The 17,156-nt window shown below is 42.7% G+C and overlaps 1 protein-coding gene across 2 annotated transcripts in view; it reads right to left on the reverse strand.

The window, feature by feature from the left end:
• COL27A1 (collagen type XXVII alpha 1 chain) overlaps positions 1 to 17,156 on the reverse strand; it is a 213,135-nt gene that overhangs the window by 25,817 nt on the left and 170,162 nt on the right. For both annotated transcript variants that reach the window (XM_060757312.2, XM_067471901.1), the window contains 9 exons: positions 15,655 to 15,711; positions 14,351 to 14,404; positions 12,089 to 12,142; positions 11,370 to 11,423; positions 11,084 to 11,137; positions 10,376 to 10,483; positions 5,611 to 5,718; positions 5,316 to 5,423; positions 1,028 to 1,081 (listed from right to left, as the gene is read on the reverse strand). In XM_060757312.2, coding sequence (XP_060613295.2) covers positions 1,028 to 1,081; positions 5,316 to 5,423; positions 5,611 to 5,718; positions 10,376 to 10,483; positions 11,084 to 11,137; positions 11,370 to 11,423; positions 12,089 to 12,142; positions 14,351 to 14,404; positions 15,655 to 15,711 — 651 coding nt within the window. The remainder of the gene's footprint in view (positions 1 to 1,027; positions 1,082 to 5,315; positions 5,424 to 5,610; positions 5,719 to 10,375; positions 10,484 to 11,083; positions 11,138 to 11,369; positions 11,424 to 12,088; positions 12,143 to 14,350; positions 14,405 to 15,654; positions 15,712 to 17,156) is intronic.

Genomic DNA, 17,156 nt, shown 5'->3' on the forward strand with positions numbered 1-17,156 from the left:
GGACTTTTAAATGTGTCCTAGCAAATGTTGGAAATGCTAAAAGGAACCAAAAAGATGGTTGGAAGGAGTTAGGGTTCTTTCCCAAAGAATCAACATCCCCCCCACAAGGAGAGTCAGGTAATATATTGTTGCTGTTGTTATTGTTGTTGTATGGCAATTCTGTGTCAGGATCTGTGCCCATCTGGCTTGCACCCAGTTGACTGTGTAGCATCTACGCAGCCAAAAACAGTCCTAATAATAATAATAATAATAATAACAATAATAATAGTCAGTGTTGCAATCCCAGGCAACAGCAGGATTGATGAGAAGCAACTGGAAACAATACGAGGATTTAAAGATCAAACTGCAAAGACTATGGCACAAGCCAGTCAAGGTGGTCCCAGTGGTGATTGGCACACTGGGTTCAGTGCCTCAAGACCTTGGCCTGCATTTAAACACAATTGGCACTGACAAAATTACCATCTGCCAGCTGCAAAAAGCCTCCCTATTGGGATCTGCACACATTATTCACCGATATATCACACAGTCCTAGACACTTGGGAAGTGTCCGACGTGTGATCCAATACAACAGCCAGCAGAGTGATCTTGTCTGATGTAGACTCATCTTGTTGTGTTTCAAATAATAATAATAATAATAATAATAATAATAATAATAATACAAAATCCAGCATATAGATCTCTTTTGTTGTGACATACTGTGCTGTTGTGTAATTAATAATAATAATAATAATAATAATAATAATAACAACAACAACTATTTATACCCTGCCACCATCTCCCCGAAGGGCACTCGGGGCGGCTAGCATGAGACCGAGCTCAAAACATACAGTGCAGCAAAGTAAAATACAAAAGAACAGAAAAATCTCATCACAACAAAATACATAAAGTAGCAAAATAAAATAAACAGTGCAAAATAACATAATAAAAGTTTTTAAAAAAACACAACGGCAATGTTTAAAGAGCCCTTGGCGAAACCAAGAGGTTGCTTCGGCAATGACGGTTATGTACACACGCACTGTGATCTCACCTTTGGCCCAAACAGACCGGCGATCCCTGGAAATCCTGATTCACCAAAGTCTCCCTAGAAGTTTTCAATAAAATCAAAGAGGGAAAAAAGAACATAGATGAAAGGAAATGTTCAGTTTAAAGAGCTCAGGGCTGCTAAACTCATTACGTACGGTTCACGAGTTGGAAAGGCCAAAGACGAGAACAAGCCAAGCCATGTCGAAGGGGGAGGAAATGATGTTGTAAAGAGAGTTGAAATCCATCTGTTCATTGGCTCCAAGATATCATTTGAGCAAGAAGTGACAAGAAGGCATTTAGGAACGTAAATACTGCCAATTTGAAGGAAGGGGACAGCAAGAGGCATCATTTAGATTCAGCATACTGGCCCTAATTTTTTTCCTGTCTGGAATTCCCCTGTTTTTTGAATGTTGCTCTTTATTTACTGTCCTGATTTTAGAGTTTTTAAAAATACTGGTAGCCAGATTTTGTTCATTTTCATGGTTTCCTCCTTTCTGTTTAAGTTGTCCACATGCTTGTGGATTTCAATGGCTTCTCACCTAATCATTTCTCAACAAAGAATTCCTCCAACAGACAAGAGTTCTTTCTCCTACCCTGGACTTTCCACAGATATATAAACCCAAATTTCCTAGTTTCAAACAGACCTCACAACCTCTGAGGATGCCTGCCATAGATGCAGGAGAAACATCAGGAGAGAATGCTTCTAGAACATGGCCATATAGCCAGAAAAATCTAAAACAACCCAGTCCAAGAAATGTTATCAAATGCCTTCTCTGCATCCAAGAACATCAATGCTTCTTGCTGGTCTTTATGCTCCTGTAGATATTCTATAGCATTCTATACCATATATTCCAGGCATGGACCAAATTCCGCCCTCCCTCCTGGTGTTTTGGACTTCAACTCCCACAAAATGAAACTCCCAAGAAATGTTATCAAACGCATTCTCTGCATCCAAGAACAGCCCAAAAAACCTACAACAGTGATTCCGGCCATAGAAGCCTTTAACAACACAACTGTATTTCTGGCATTCTCCAATGCCAGAAATACAGTTTAATGGTGTAACATTAGAAAATGTTGATCATTTCCACTCCCTTGACAGCCACCTCTCCACAAAAGTCAACATTGACACTGAAGTACAACACCGCCTGAGCTCTGCGAGTGCAGCTTTTTTCCGAATGAAGCAGAGAGTGTTTGAGGACCGGGAAATCCATACGGAGACCAAGGTGCTTGTTTATAAAGCTGTTTTCCTCCCAACTCTGCTATATCTCTGCGAGATGTGAACTGTCTACAGACATCACATGCAACTCCTGGAACGATTCCATCAGTGCTGCCTCCAGAAAATCCTGCACATCTCTTGGTAAGACAAGTGGACAAATGTCAGTGTGCTGGAAGAAGCAAAAGCCACCAGCATTGAAGCGATGGTCCTCTGCCATCAACTCCGCTGTACCAGCCACTTTGTCTGGATGCCCGATCACCCTCTCCCACAACAGTTGCTCTACTCTGAACTCAAGAATGGAAAATGGAATGTTGGTGGACAGGAAAAGAGATTTAAAGATGGGCTCAAAGCCTATCTTAAAAACTCTGGCATAGAAACTGAGAACTGGGAAGCCCTGGCCCTTGAGCACTCCAGCTGGAGGTCAGCTGTAATCAGCAGTGGTGTAGAATTTGAACAGGCACGAATGGAGGGTGAAAGAAAGAAACGTGCCAAGAGGAAGGTGCATCAAGCCAACCGCGACCAGGACCGCCTTCCACCTGGAAACCAATATCCTCACTGCGGGTCAAGAATTGGGGCTCCACAGTCACTTACGGACCCACCGCCAGGACACTGATCTTGGAAGACAATCCTATTCGGACAATGAGGGAACACCTAAGTAAATAAGTAAGTAAGCTGTGGACAAGTCTACATAGCGACCATCAAACACAGTGCCCAAATCAAAGCAAGGAACATGAAAGGCACTGCAGACTAACCCAACCAGAGAAGTCGGACATAGCAGAGTACTTGGTGAACCAACCTGGACATAGCATATAACTCAAAAGGGAACAAGCAGCAAGAGGTGGCATTTACAGTTGGACGTAGTGAAAAAGGTTCTGAGCTGAATACACCCTGCATTCTATTAATCCACAGGACAAAGCATTTGTATCTCTTGATCTTTGCAGATGGAACGTTTTGAGGTGGGGGAGGAAGGGCCAAAAGGACCCTCAATGAGTCACAGAGATCTCATTAATAGGGAAAAAGAGCCTTTTATGGCCTTCAGGCTCAGCTGCACTTTTGGGAGTATATGCCAAAGGGGCTTGCTCAGCTCAGTTGTAAATGACTCAAAAGGCCAGGGAGGTTTCCACCACTTCTGTTGCGAGGCCCCTTCCAGACTCCTAACGTCCTTTGGCGCTTAGAAAAGTTTTCCTGCCCTGTTCATGAGACACACTTTGGCAAGAGTGAAGCCTGTTTGGAAGCTGAAGATGCTGCAAGAGTGCCTTTCCAAAGGGCCATCCATGAGAAAAACCGAAGGGCGGGCTATGTTGTTGACATCTCTAGAATCATAGAGTTGGAAGAGACCTCATGAGCCATCCAGTACAACCTGATTCTGTCAAGAAGCAGGACTATCATGTTCTAAGCACCCCCAATCTCTAGTTTTCATTTGAATTCATAGGATCACAGATGGAAAAAAACCCAAACACCATCCAGTCCACCCTATTCTGCTAGGCAAGAACACACAATCAAAGCTCTCCCAAACAGATGGCCATCCAGTCTTTGTGTTTTTCATTCTATTAAGATGAAATGGGATCTTGTAGAACCTTTATTAAAACTATTCATAAACTTAAGTCTCTTTCATCAGACGCAGTTCAGTAGGTGCACAACTGAAGAAACAGAGTAAGGGTGCATCCACACTATCGAATTAATGCAGTTCAAATGCACTTTAACTGTTGTGGCTCAATGCTATGGAATCTTGGGAGCTGTAATTGTACAAGGTCTTTCACTTCTGCCAAAGAGTGCTGGTGCCTCACCAAGCTACAAATCCCAGGATTTCTATAGAATTGTGTCCTGGGAGTTTAAGTGGTGTCAAAGCACCAGGCTTTAGCACAGCAGGTTAACCGCCAGCTACAGTAAATCTTTCCAAGCGAAAGGTTGACAGTTCGAAACTTGGGTCAGAGTGAGCTCCTGGCCTTTCAGCCCAGCTTCTGCCTACCTAGCAGTTCAAAAACAAATGTGAGTAGATAAATAGGTAAAAGTAAAGGTTTTCCCTTGACAGTAAGTCCAGTTGTGTCTGACTCTGGGGGGGCTGCAAGAGTGCCTTTCCAAAGGGCCATCCATGAGAAATCTTATTGTATTTTAACCCTCTGCTGTTAGTCCCTCTTCGGAGGTCGAGAAGACCAAGTTACAAAAGCTCGAGAAGACCAGGTTACAAAAGCTCGAAATAAATAAATAATAAATTGGTGCCCATCTCCATTTCTAAGCCGAAGAGCCAGCGTTGTCCGTAGACACCTCCAAGGTCATGTGGCCGGCATGACTGCATGGAGCGCCCTTACCTTCCCGCCGGAGCGGTACCTATTGATCTACTCACATTTGCATGTTTTTGAACTTCTAGGTTGGCAGAAGCTGCAGCTGACAGAGGAAGCTCACCCCGCTCCCAGGATTTGAACCTGCAACCTTTCAGTCAACAAGCTCAGTGGCTCAGCGGTTTAACCCACAGTGCCACCGGGAGTAGATAAAAAGTTACCGCTTTAAATGGGGAGATATTTAAGACACCCATAAGGAAATGCCAGAAAATACCGGCAATTCAATCAAGGGGGAAGTTTACAAACAAAGCTCTTTGGCAGGAAAGATGGAGCGACAGGACCCCGCTGTGACCAGAACCAAGCACAGCCTCCAAGATGCCGAAGATGGGAAACTCTATCTATTTACAGTTGTCTGTCTTGTCAGTTTATAACAGCATTGCATGTTTGCCATATATGTGTTCTGTGATCTGCTCTGAGAAGGACAGAATATAAATACTGTAAATAAATAAATAAACAAACTGCATTAATTCTTCAATGCAGATGCGCTCTTTGTCTATGGAGGCGTGTGCTCCCAAATTCTCCCGATTAGTTTCCATAGAGATACCAAATCTCTTTGTATACTGATATTCCAGAGTAACATGGTGACATTAGAATATTTATAGTTGTAATGATTGTGTCAACTTTTCTTTAGCTATTTAAACCTTTTCAAGTGTTGCCATGAGCCCTAGACTGGCAAAAACAAACAAACCAACAAAATTCAGTATATAAACAAACAGCCATGTGAGCCATCTACTTACCGGCTGCCCTTTGGCTCCGAGGTCCCCACGAGTGCCAGGGGGCCCCATTTCACCTGGAGGACCTCTTTTCCCTGTAGGGCCAACCTGTCCAGACAATCCTGCTTCTCCCTACAAAGAATACAGGAGAAAGGTGAGTGAGCAGAATTCAAGGCTGACATGAAAGCCAGTGTCATGAGAATTTTCTAGCTCAAATCTTGACAAAGGTGCCTTTTGCTCATGGGGGACAGAGCCTGCAACTTTTGCCGTGGTTGTAAAGGCATTGCATCACAAACAAAGCAGCTGACAAGGAACCCACCTTGAATCCTGGGGGGCCCTGAGCTCCTGGGAGACCAAGGACACCAGGGTTCCCTCTTTTCCCCGACAGTCCGGTTATGCCTTCTTCCCCGTCCTCACCTTGTTCTCCCTGATCGGGAAGAGAGGAGAAAGAATGGTCAGTTCTGCCTGTTCTAATCCTTTGTCAACACAAGTGAAAGGCAAGTCCTGAGAAATAACAAACAGGTAGAGGATCCTTATCCAAAATGTTTGGGACCAGAAGTGTTTCATATTTTGGCATATTTGCATAGATAGATGGATGGATGGATGGATAGACAGACAGATATCTTGTATACCCACACTTCCTGTCATTTCATATCCTCGCGTATCTCTCCAGCCTCATGTCCCGTTCCTTTGCTACTTGGGTTGTGTGAGATGTAAGACCAGAAGGAGGCTGAGGATCTGAGAAACTGAGGTCCTGATATTTAATATAGGGTTCATAGATGATAACCTGTACTTTGTAATTGGACCAGGAAACTCATTGGCAGCCAGTGGAGCATACTCCCTATAACCAGCTCCAGTTAGTAATCTGGCTGCCAACCTTTGCATTAACTGCACTTTCCGGGGCATCTTCAAAGGCAGACCATGAAATCATTCAATTTCCCGTGAATGTCTTTCACAACCTTCCCATATAATCTCTCTAACGCAGCATTGCCTGAACTGAACATAAGGTAAACAACTTTTTGTTTTATAAACACCCATGAAATTGTTCCGGTTCCCATGAATTTTCTCCACAACTTTCCCACGTAATCTCTCTGAATGACACACTCTATTTTCTGCTTGTAAACGAAGACTTTTGTTATATCTATAGCTCCAGGCATGTTTTTCTGGGAACCCTCCTTATCACTCAGCTCTTCACTCGATCTCTTATCTGCTGTTGCTACTTCTGACTCTCCTGAATACCCTTGAGGCCCTGCACTTTCCGAGCCAGTTTTCTCTGAAAGAAAACTATCATTCCCCAGACTTGAATTTCCCAGACTTGAGAGCTCATCACTTTGTGACACAGGAAAGCTCACAATCTTCTCTAAATCATCAGTTAGTTCAAGTTCAAATTTATTTGATGCTTAGACCTTAGGTCATTCACATATGGTTATTCACCAGATTATTAAATACAGTATAAAATACACCATTAAAATCCTATAAATCAATGATTTAAAGTGTTTTTAACTTAATGTTCTATTTACTGTTTTAAACTGTTGTTATATTTGTTTATATTTGTATTATCTTGTGGCGTCGAATTGTTGCCGGTGTAAGTCACCCTGAGTCTCCCCTCGGGGGTTGAGAAGGGCGGGTTAGAAATGTAGAAAATAAATAAATAATAATTCATTAAAATGCTACATATATCGGTGGCAAGATGCACCCTTAAAATACTACATACTGTATGGACTCGCACTGCATTATTAAAACTAAATAAACAGCCACAATTAGTTAAAAGCATTCCCAGCACAGTCGACTGCAATCAGAATTTAGTCTTTCAGATCTGGTTGATCTACAACACAAGGGATGCTATTATGATTATGTCTTCTTCCAGAGCACCTCCAAATCTGAACCCTGTCCTTAACAGCTCCCCGAAATCAAGAATGAAAGGCAATGTAACAACCATATCACTTTGTAGTTTCTCATGCTGATCTTAGATCAAGCTTCCACATAACTCTCTGGATGTTTAGTCCATGATTAAGGAAACAAAGGGGGGAACTGAAGTTCAAAGGTCAAACTGTATGGCATCAAAGAACACGGGGCAGCTGTGGCTCCGTGTCTCTTCCTCCTTTATCCATATCACATGGGGCATAATGGGATGTGACAGCATTGTGTGTCATGTCCCACAGTCTCTGACCAGCAGTGATGTGGAACGGCAATGGAGAGGAAGTGGCAATACAGTGACAGCATGGCACCCCGGACGTGGCTGTTGCAACAAAAAAAGACAGGATATGGATACTTTTGTACTAGCGGAATCCCCAATCCGTTTCCGCTCAGAACAAAGAGCCAATCCGTTAAATGGTCTGTTCTGCTTAGATACGTGGGACATGACTGCAACCTGTGTGAATAAATGAAATCCCATCATGTTATGTATTGCAAGAAAAAAAAGTTTTATTGATTTTGGCTGTTGGGAATCTGGAAGTTAAAACCAGGAAACATAACTTTTTCAAGCTCTGATTAGAGTTCTTTAGAAGAGGAACAGGACCATCTGATAGAGAATCTCCACTGCTATAGCAGCATGGGAATACGGATTATTATTATTATTTCAAACATAACAAGATTAGTACACAGCAAACAAGGTCACTCTGCTGGCTGTTCTATTGGATCACACGTTGGACACTTCCAAAGTGTCTAAGACTATGTGATGTATCGGCAAATTACGTGTGCAGATCCCAGTAAGGTGGCCTTCTGCAGCTGGCAGATAGTAATTTTGTCAGCATCGATAGTGTTTAAGCGCAGGCCAAGGTCTTTAGGTGCTGCACCCAGTGTGCCAATCACCACTGGGACCACCTTGACTGGCTTGTGCCACAGTCTTTGCAGTTTGATCTTTAAATCCTCATATCGTGTCAGCTTTTCCAGTTGTTTCTCTTCAATCCTGCTGTAACCTGGGATTGCAACATCCACGATCCATACTTTGTTTTTTAAAACAATCGTGAGGTCAGGAGTATTGTGCTCCAAAACTCTGTCTGTGAATTCAGAAGTCCCAGAGTAGCATTTTCTGTAACTTTTTCTGGCTTGTGATCCCATCCGTTCTTTGACACAGGCAGATGGTATTTGTTGTACAGGTTCCAATGAATCATCTGAGCAACAGTGGTGTGCCTCTGCTTGTAGTCTGTCTGCGTGATCTTCTTGCAGCAGCTGAGGATGTGATCTATTGCTTCATCTGCTTCCTTGCAGAGTCTACACTTGGGATCTGTCGTCGACTTTTCAGTTCTGGCTTTCATGGCATTGGTTCTAATGGCTTGTTCTTGGGCTGCCAGAATCAGGCCTTCCTTTTTCAAAGTTCTATTTGTGAGCCACAGCCATGTTTTTTCTTTGTCAATTTGGCTCTCAATTTTTCCCAGGAACTGTCCATTGTTGTTGTTGTTGTTGTTGTTTGAAACACAACAAGAATAGTCCACAGTAAACAAGATCACTCTGCTGGCTATTGTATTGGATGATACATCTGACACTTCCCAAGTGTCTAAGACTGTGTGATGTATCAGCAAATAATGCGTGCAGATACCAGTAGGGTGGCCTTTTGCAGCTGACAGATGGTAATTTAGTCAGCCCCAATTGTATTGAAGTGCATTATTATTTATTATTATTATTTCAAACATTGGTACTCAGTCCTTCTCAATCCCCGAGGGAGGATACAGGGCGACTTACAATCGGCAGCAATTCAATGCCAACACATACGCCATAACAAAATTAACACAGATTCAAAATTAATTAAAGCATTAAATAATAAAATAGCCATTTAAAGCATTGTTATCATCACAATCACAATATAACTGCATCCAAGTTCAATTGAGAGACCCACTCCAAAGCCTCTGCATTATCAGTTAAAGTATAACTTTGGACCTGCTGCCCAAATGCCTGGTCCCCAAACCATGTCTTAAGCTTATACCTGAAGGAAAGGAGAGCTGGAGCCGATCTGATTTCCCTAGGGAGTGTGTTCCACAGACACTGAGAAGGCCCTGTCTCTCGTCCCCGCCAATAGTGTTTGTGAAGAGGGCGGGACTGAGAGCAGGGCCTCCTTAGATGAGCTTAAACTCCGAGGTGGATCATAGAGGGAGATACGTTCAGACAAGTAAGCTGGGCCAGAACCGTAAAGGGCTTTATAGGCCAAGACCAGCACTTTGAATTGTGCTCGGAACTGGACCGGCAGCCAGTGGAGTTGACTTAACAGAGGGTGGTATGTTCCCTGTATGCCGCTCCGGTGAGTAATCTGGCAGGCCAAGGTTTTTAGGCACTGCACCCTGTGTGCCAATCACCACTGGGACTGTTATGTTTATTTATACCTCATTTTTCTCTTCATGAGGAGACTCAAAGCAGCGTATATTAAAAGCATTTCAGTACAATTTTTAAAACTACAAATATACAAACATTAAAACAGAATTAAGTATCATTAGTGTTAAAAAATACAGTTAAAATCCATAAAAATATTGAAAACTTAACACCACAGCAGCCCCTTCTTACATCTCTTCCAACTACAATCACAAGGATATCTAGAGAATCATATAAAATGCATTATAAATGTGATGCTACATTATTGTTTTTTAAATATTTATTTTTATTGTGTTGTTTTACCCCACTCCCACCCTCTATGATTTAAAGGCAAGTATATTTTAAGGGAGAGTATATGTTTTTTGGGCAACTGAAAGAATGTATGTGTGTTTTTTGTGCATTGGCATCTCTTAGTCCCCGACAGTTCAAAGACATACCTACATACATCAGTTTAGCAGCTGAGAAACCCAATTGCCTTGCATGAATGCCATTTTCCCAAAAGGCTATGACTCTAACAGGTCGTGCTTTTTACCAAGAGGTTATGGCATCGCTTTTCGAAAAGTTATGACTTCTAACCAGGCCATGCCTTTGCAAAGATCATAAAATCTCCAGAAGGTTATGGAGATTTCCATTTTCCAAAAGGTTATGGGTTTCCAGAAGTGCTTGCCTGTGAAGCCTGTAAAAGAAGATTTGCAAATTTTGCAAAATTGAAGAAGTAAACTGAGCTGAGAAAGATACAGAGTCTCAAGTTTTGCAGCCTTGGAGCAAACTCTCACGCTTACCTTTTGCCCAGCGCTGCCATCTTTCCCGTGAATCCCATCAGGTCCAGGGGCACCCTCTTGGCCCTGCCTTCCAATAACTCCTCTAGGTCCCGGCAACCCAACAAGACCCTAAAAAGAGATGTATCACAGCAATTATGACCATAGACCCTGGACACCACATGGGTACCTTCAGGGAGAGAGTGCGGGTTATAAATAAAGTATTCTTAATTTATTATTATTATTATTATTATTATTATTATCTATATAAATAAAAATGTAATGTTCATTTGTGGGATTAAAATAACTCAAAAAACACTGGACAAATTGACACCAAATTTGTACGCTGTACACCTAACAGACCAATGAGTGACCATCACTCAAAAAATATTGATTTTGTCATTAGGGAGTTGTAGTTGCTGGGATTAATAGTTCAAATACAATCAGAGAGCATTCTGAATTCCACCAACAATGGAATCGAACCAAACTTGGAACACAGAACTCCCATAACCAAGAGAAAATACTGGAAGGGTTTGGTGGGCATTGGCCTTGAGTTTTGGAGTTGTAGTTCACATATATTCAAAAAGCACTGTGGACTCAAACAATGATGGATCTGGTCCAACCAAGCAACACATCAAGATGAATGTAAGGGGAGAGTGTAGCAAGTCAGGAGATGCGTGGGAAGGTGGGACTGGGGGAGAAATGCCCCCAGATGAATGCTTTATCACCTACCGGAAAGCCTCTATTGCCTGTGGTCCCCTTTCGCCCTTGCTTGCCTTTCTGACCCTTAAAAGGACAAAAAGAAAGAAAAAATAAGTCCAACTTACGGTTCCATGAACCTCCCTCTATGACCCCACCACTATTTTTAAAACCATTCAGTCAGGCACATCCTCATCTCTGGTCTCACATAACCTGAAGCTGGCATCTCTTGGAGAACTAGACCTTTAGGTTATCAACATTCCCTGCTCTTCATTCAACTCTGTGGATCTGCAAGTCCTACCGCCATTCCCAAACTTACTATACTGCCTTTGGATCCTTTCAGCCCTGGTTGGCCTGGAGGTCCTGGGTGTCCCTAAGAGAAGGAACAAAGACAAAATTCTTTAGAATAGTGTTTCTCAACCTTCCTAATGTCACGATCCCTCATGTTGTGGTGACCCCCAACCATAACATTATTTCAGTTGCTACTTCATAACTGTAATTTTGCTACTGTTATGAATTGTCATGTAAATATCTGATATGCTGGATGCATTTTTATTCTTTGGACCAAACTTGGCATGAATTCTCAATATGCCCAAATGTGAACATTGGTGCAATTTGGCGGGGGGGGGGGGGGGGGGTGTGTGCTGATTTTGACATTTGGGAGTTGTAGTTGCTGGGATTTATAGTTCACCTACAACCAAAGAGCATTCTGAACTCCACCAATGATGGAATTGAACCAAACTTGGCACACAGAACTCCCATGACCAACAGAAGATACTGGAAACGTTTGTGAGCATTGACCTTGAGTTTTGGAGTTGTAGTTCACCTATATCCAGACAGTACTGTGGACTCAAACAATGATGGAACTGGACCAAACTTGACATGAATACTCAATATGCCCAAATGTGAACACAGATGGAGTTGGACTGAATCTACTAAAGATTAGTCCCAAAGTGCTCCTGGCTTCTTTTATGTTTTTGTCAGCTAAAACAGATTAATACAGCTATCTCTATCGCAACAGTAATGAAGGTTTCTTACAGGTAAGCCTTGCTGTCCAGGTTTTCCCCTTTCTCCATCAAGGCCTTCTTGGCCCTAAAAGGAAGCGAGAGGGAAGATCCAAGTTATTCTTTCACCTGAGATGTTCACTGACCAAAGGCAAAATGCTGCAGGTGAAAGAAACGTTAGCAGAAAGGTATGAATGAGAATCTTTGTCAAGAATCAAGCTTCCCAAAGCATTTAAGCCAGTCTATTACTATTTATTGGTATACTATATTTGTATACCGCTCTTCTCAGCCTTCAGGCGACTCAGAGCAGTTAGCAATAGCAAAATTCAATGCTCAAAAACATAATAAAACAGTTAAAATAATTAAAACAGTAGCATAATAAACAGTCAATATAAATCAATAAAACATATCATTAGCGTCTCATAGTTAAAATCAAGATCCAGTCTCATTATCCAATTGCTCCATATTCCTTTGTTTGTTACACTGCCTATTCAAATGTCTGCTCAAACAACCAGGTCTTCACTTTCCTCCGAAATGTCAACAGACAGGGGGCCAATATGATATCTGTAGGAAGGGCATTCCACAGCTGAGGGGCCACTACTGAGAAGGCCCTGTCTCTCGTCCCTGCCAAACGTGCTTGTGACGCAGGCGGGACCAAGAGCAGGGCCTCCCCAGACAATCTTAACACCCTAGTTGGTTCATAGGAGGAGATGCGTTCGGACAGGTAAGTTGGGCCAGAACTTTATAGGCTGAAGCCAGCACTTTGAACTGTACCCAGTAGCAAACTGGCAGCCAGTGGAGCTGGCACAACAGAGGAGTTGTATGCTCCCTGAGCGCCACTCCCATTAGTAACCTGGCTGCCGACCATTGGACCATTTGAAGCTTCCGGACAGTCTTCAAAGGCAACCCCACATAGAGAGTGTTGCAGTAGTCTATACGGGATGTAACCAGAGCGTGGACCATCGTGACCAAGTCAGACTTCCCAAGGTACGGGTGCAGTGATAAATCCAAGATCACACCCAAGCTGCAAACCTGTGCCTTCAGGGGGAGTGTAACCCCATCCAACACAGGCTGTAACCCTATGCCCTGTTCGGCCTTACGACTGACCAGGAGTACCTCTGTCTTGTCTGGATTCAATTTCAGTTTGTTTGCCCTCATCCAGACCGTCACAGTGGCCAAGCACCGGTTCAGGACCTGAACAGCCTCCTTAGTAGCAGGTGGGAAGGAGTGACAGAGTTGGACATCATCTGCATACAGATGACACTGCACCCCGAAACTCCAGATGATCTCCCCCAGCGGCTTAATGTAGATGTTAAACAACATGGGAGACAGTATTGAACCCTGAGGAACCCCACAAGACAATGGTTGTGGAGCCGAACAGGTGTCCCCCAATAACACCTTCTGGGTGCGTCCCTCCAGAAAGGACCGGAGCCACTGTAAAACAGTACCTCCAAGGCCCATTCCCGAAAGGCGTCCCAGAAGGATACCGTGGTCAACGGTATTGAAGGCCGCTGAGAGGTCCAGCAGAACCAACAGGAACACATTCCCCCTGTCTAGCTCCTGGCGTAGATCATCAACTAAGGCGATCAAGACTGTCTCGGTTCCATGCCCCGGTCTAAAGTTAGACTGCGCCGAATCCAGATAATCTGTGTCTTCCAAGAATATCTGGAGTTGTGAAGCCACCACACGTTCCAGGACTTTGCCCAAAAAGGGGAGATTAGAAACTCTGATCTGTGATTATAGAATAATAGAGTTGGAAGAGACCACATGGGCCATCTAGTCCAACCCCTTGCTGTGCAGGAAAAGCACAATCAAAGTACCACTGACAGATGGCCACCCAGCCTCTGCTTAAAAGCCTCCAAGGAAGGGGTTCCACCCCACTCTAAAGCAGAGAGTTCCACTGCTGAATAGCTCTTCTTACAGTCAGGAAGTTTTTTCTAATGTTCAGGTGGCATCTCCTTTCCTGTCATTTGAACCCATGGCTCCATTAACAATCACTCTAATTCAGGCACGGGCAAACTTGGTCCCTCCAGGTGTTTTGGACTTCAACTCCCACAATTCCTAACAGCGTCAGGCCCATTCCATTTCCTTTCCCCTTTCCTTTTCTCCTTAAGCGGCTTAGAGGAAAAGGAAAGTGCCTGAGGGTGTAAGGAATTGTGGGAATTGGAGTCTAAAACATCTGGAGGGCCAAAGTTTGCCCATGCCTGCTCCCATTACTTCAAGAGTCGCAGAACATTCCAGAGAACTTTTCCCAAGATGGTTAATTTCCTAACCAGGTATTTGGAGAAGGACTCACAGGATAACCAGGGTCTCCGGACTCTCCACGAGGGCCTCTGTCCCCAGCCGGACCCTAAAAAGAGAGCAACAGAGAAAGACAAGAGAGACGTGAACTGCAAACTCATCCTCTTTCAAATCCCTGGTTCAAGTTCAGCCCGTGGTTCAGAGCTGCCACAAAAAGCAGGGCCTTTCCAGTGCAGGCTTCTCATGGTAGAAACCCCATTCAGAGAAGGAAATTCCAATACAGGGTGGTTCCTCTCCCACTTCACACACAATGAATTGGAGTAAAGGTGGGAAATAGTGGAGAATGAACTGATGCTAACATTTCTTTCACATGTCCTGTTTGCACTTGGCTTGGAAACAGTCCACGAGAAAAGGATCTAGCAGTCTTCAGAGACCACTAACTGATCATGAGACAACAGTGTGATGCGGCAGCTGAAAAAGCCAATGTGATTCCAGGTTTTATTTATGGGGAAATGTCAAAGATAGGATGTTCTATGAGCATTCGAAGTGGTACTGTTCATCTCAAGACACAAAAGTTTAGCATGACTTGTGAGAGATTGCCTTTTTTTCAATTATTTTCACTGTGAATTATTGTAATGCTGTTTGTGTTTAATTCTGTTTTAATATTCTATATTTTTAATAACTTTTTTATTGATAAATCAAACCATACAATTCACCGTTCTGGACACAAGGTGGCAGGAAAGGTGTAACAAATGCATAGACAAATTACTCCACTAAGGCTGAAAAATCCACAAATTTGAAGACCACTGCAAAGTTATTGCATGAATTACAATGGAGTTTTTATGGCGAACAATAGTTAAGACTATTTTTCTTCCTTTCTAATTATTACAAGGAAACTGTCGCCTTTTATCATTAGGAAATGATAATACTAAGATTTGTTGATGTTTTAAAACACATTTTCTTGAAAAAATGAATTAATACATTTTATATTAATATTTTAATATATTATAATAATATTGTACATTAGGCTTTGCATTCATGTGTGCTTTCTGGAATAGCTTACAAGCATCACAACATTCAGAAACATGCAATCTGGAACATTTCAACCCACCCCCTGAAAATGAACGATCATTACCCAAAAATCTGCATCGAGCCATGGTAATTAAATGAGAGATTATGTCCCTCAAAAAGGAGGTCCAAGGGCTCCTGAAGCAGTTTCCCTTTTGCCTTTGCTCAGTACTAAGATTATCATATTACACAAATCTAATGTGGACCCTAACTTTGGAGGCGTCATTTAGTCAAAAAAAGGTGAGCATCAGATTCGAGTAAATACGATAATTGATAAAATAGGTAGTTTACTCTGTCTCCAGGTGGTCCAGGAGGCCCCTCGATCTTCCCATCGTCACCTTGTTCACCCTGGAAAACGAACAACAGGGTTAAAGTTAGGTGGAATTAAAAAAAACCATTTGTAATAGTTAAGGCATAACTAAAAATCAAAACAAAAGATACATTTATCACAGCTATATGTAATTTACAGATAATGTAACACAGAGTTTCATCTATGCTGATGATCATGTCATCACCACCCAAGCAGGGAGCTTTCAAATGGTTGAACAGAAGTTTTCCAATGCTTTAGGTGCTCTTACTGCCTATTACAGGGAAAACCAAATGATTCCTAATCCATCTAAAATGCAGACGTGTGCTTTTAACCTTGAGAACAGACAAGCATTTCAAGCTCTGGGGATTACCTGGGAAGGAATCCCACTGGGCATTACAGCACACCCAAATATCTGGGAATCACCTTGGACCATGCTCTGACTTACAAGAAGCACTGCTTAAATATCACGCAAAAAGTGGGCGCTAGAAATAATATCATACAAAACATGATGGGCACAACCTGGGAATCACAACCAGACACAGTGAAGACATCTGCCCTTGCGCTTTGCTACTCTGCTGCTAAATACACATGCCTAGTGTAGGACACTAGGCATGTGTATTAAAACAGTGGACATGGCTTTTAATGAGACATGCCACATTATCACAGGATGTCTACACCCCCACAGTACTGGAGAAATTATACTGTTTAGCCAGTATTGCATGACCTGACATCTTTTGGGAAGTAGCATCCAATAATGAAAGGGCCAAGGCAGTGACATCTCAGGCCCATCCTCTGTTCGGATATCAGCCAGCATGCCAATGCCTTAAATCAAGAAATAGCTTTCTAAGATCTAAAAAGATACTCGCAGGAACACCTCAGCAAGCAAGAATCCAAAAGTGGCAGGCTTACACTCAGAACCTCAATTCATTGCTAATAAGAAATAAGAGACTCCCTCCTGGGCACACATAAGACTGGTCAACTTGGAAGGTGCAGAACACCATGAGACACAGGGCCAGTCTTATGAAATGGGGCTACACAGTGGAGTGCACGACATGGAAGTGCGCAAAAGAACAAACTACAGACCACCTATTACAATTTATTCCGAGCCCTGCCACATGCACAATGGAGGACCTTCTCACAGCAACACCAGAGGCACTCCAAGTGGCTAACTACTGGTCAAAGAACGTTTAATATAATGCAAAGTTTTTAAATGTTGTGTTTTTAAATACATCACAACTGTACCCTTGGTTCACCTACTACAATGTGGTCTGAGTCCTGCCACATGCACAATGGAGGACCTTCTTATAGCAACACCAAAGTCACTCCAAGTGGCCAGCTTCTGGTCAAAGGACATTTAGTATAATGCCAAGTTTTTAACTTTGTTCGTGTTTTTAAATGCATTACAACGGTACTCTCAATTTGCTTCTGACATGATAAATAAATCAATAGTTTGACCTGTAGATACATCGCAGTTGTAACTTAA

Source organism: Anolis sagrei, chromosome 11 (genome assembly GCF_037176765.1).
Source record: "Anolis sagrei isolate rAnoSag1 chromosome 11, rAnoSag1.mat, whole genome shotgun sequence".
NCBI classification, from domain to species: domain Eukaryota; kingdom Metazoa; phylum Chordata; class Lepidosauria; order Squamata; family Dactyloidae; genus Anolis; species Anolis sagrei.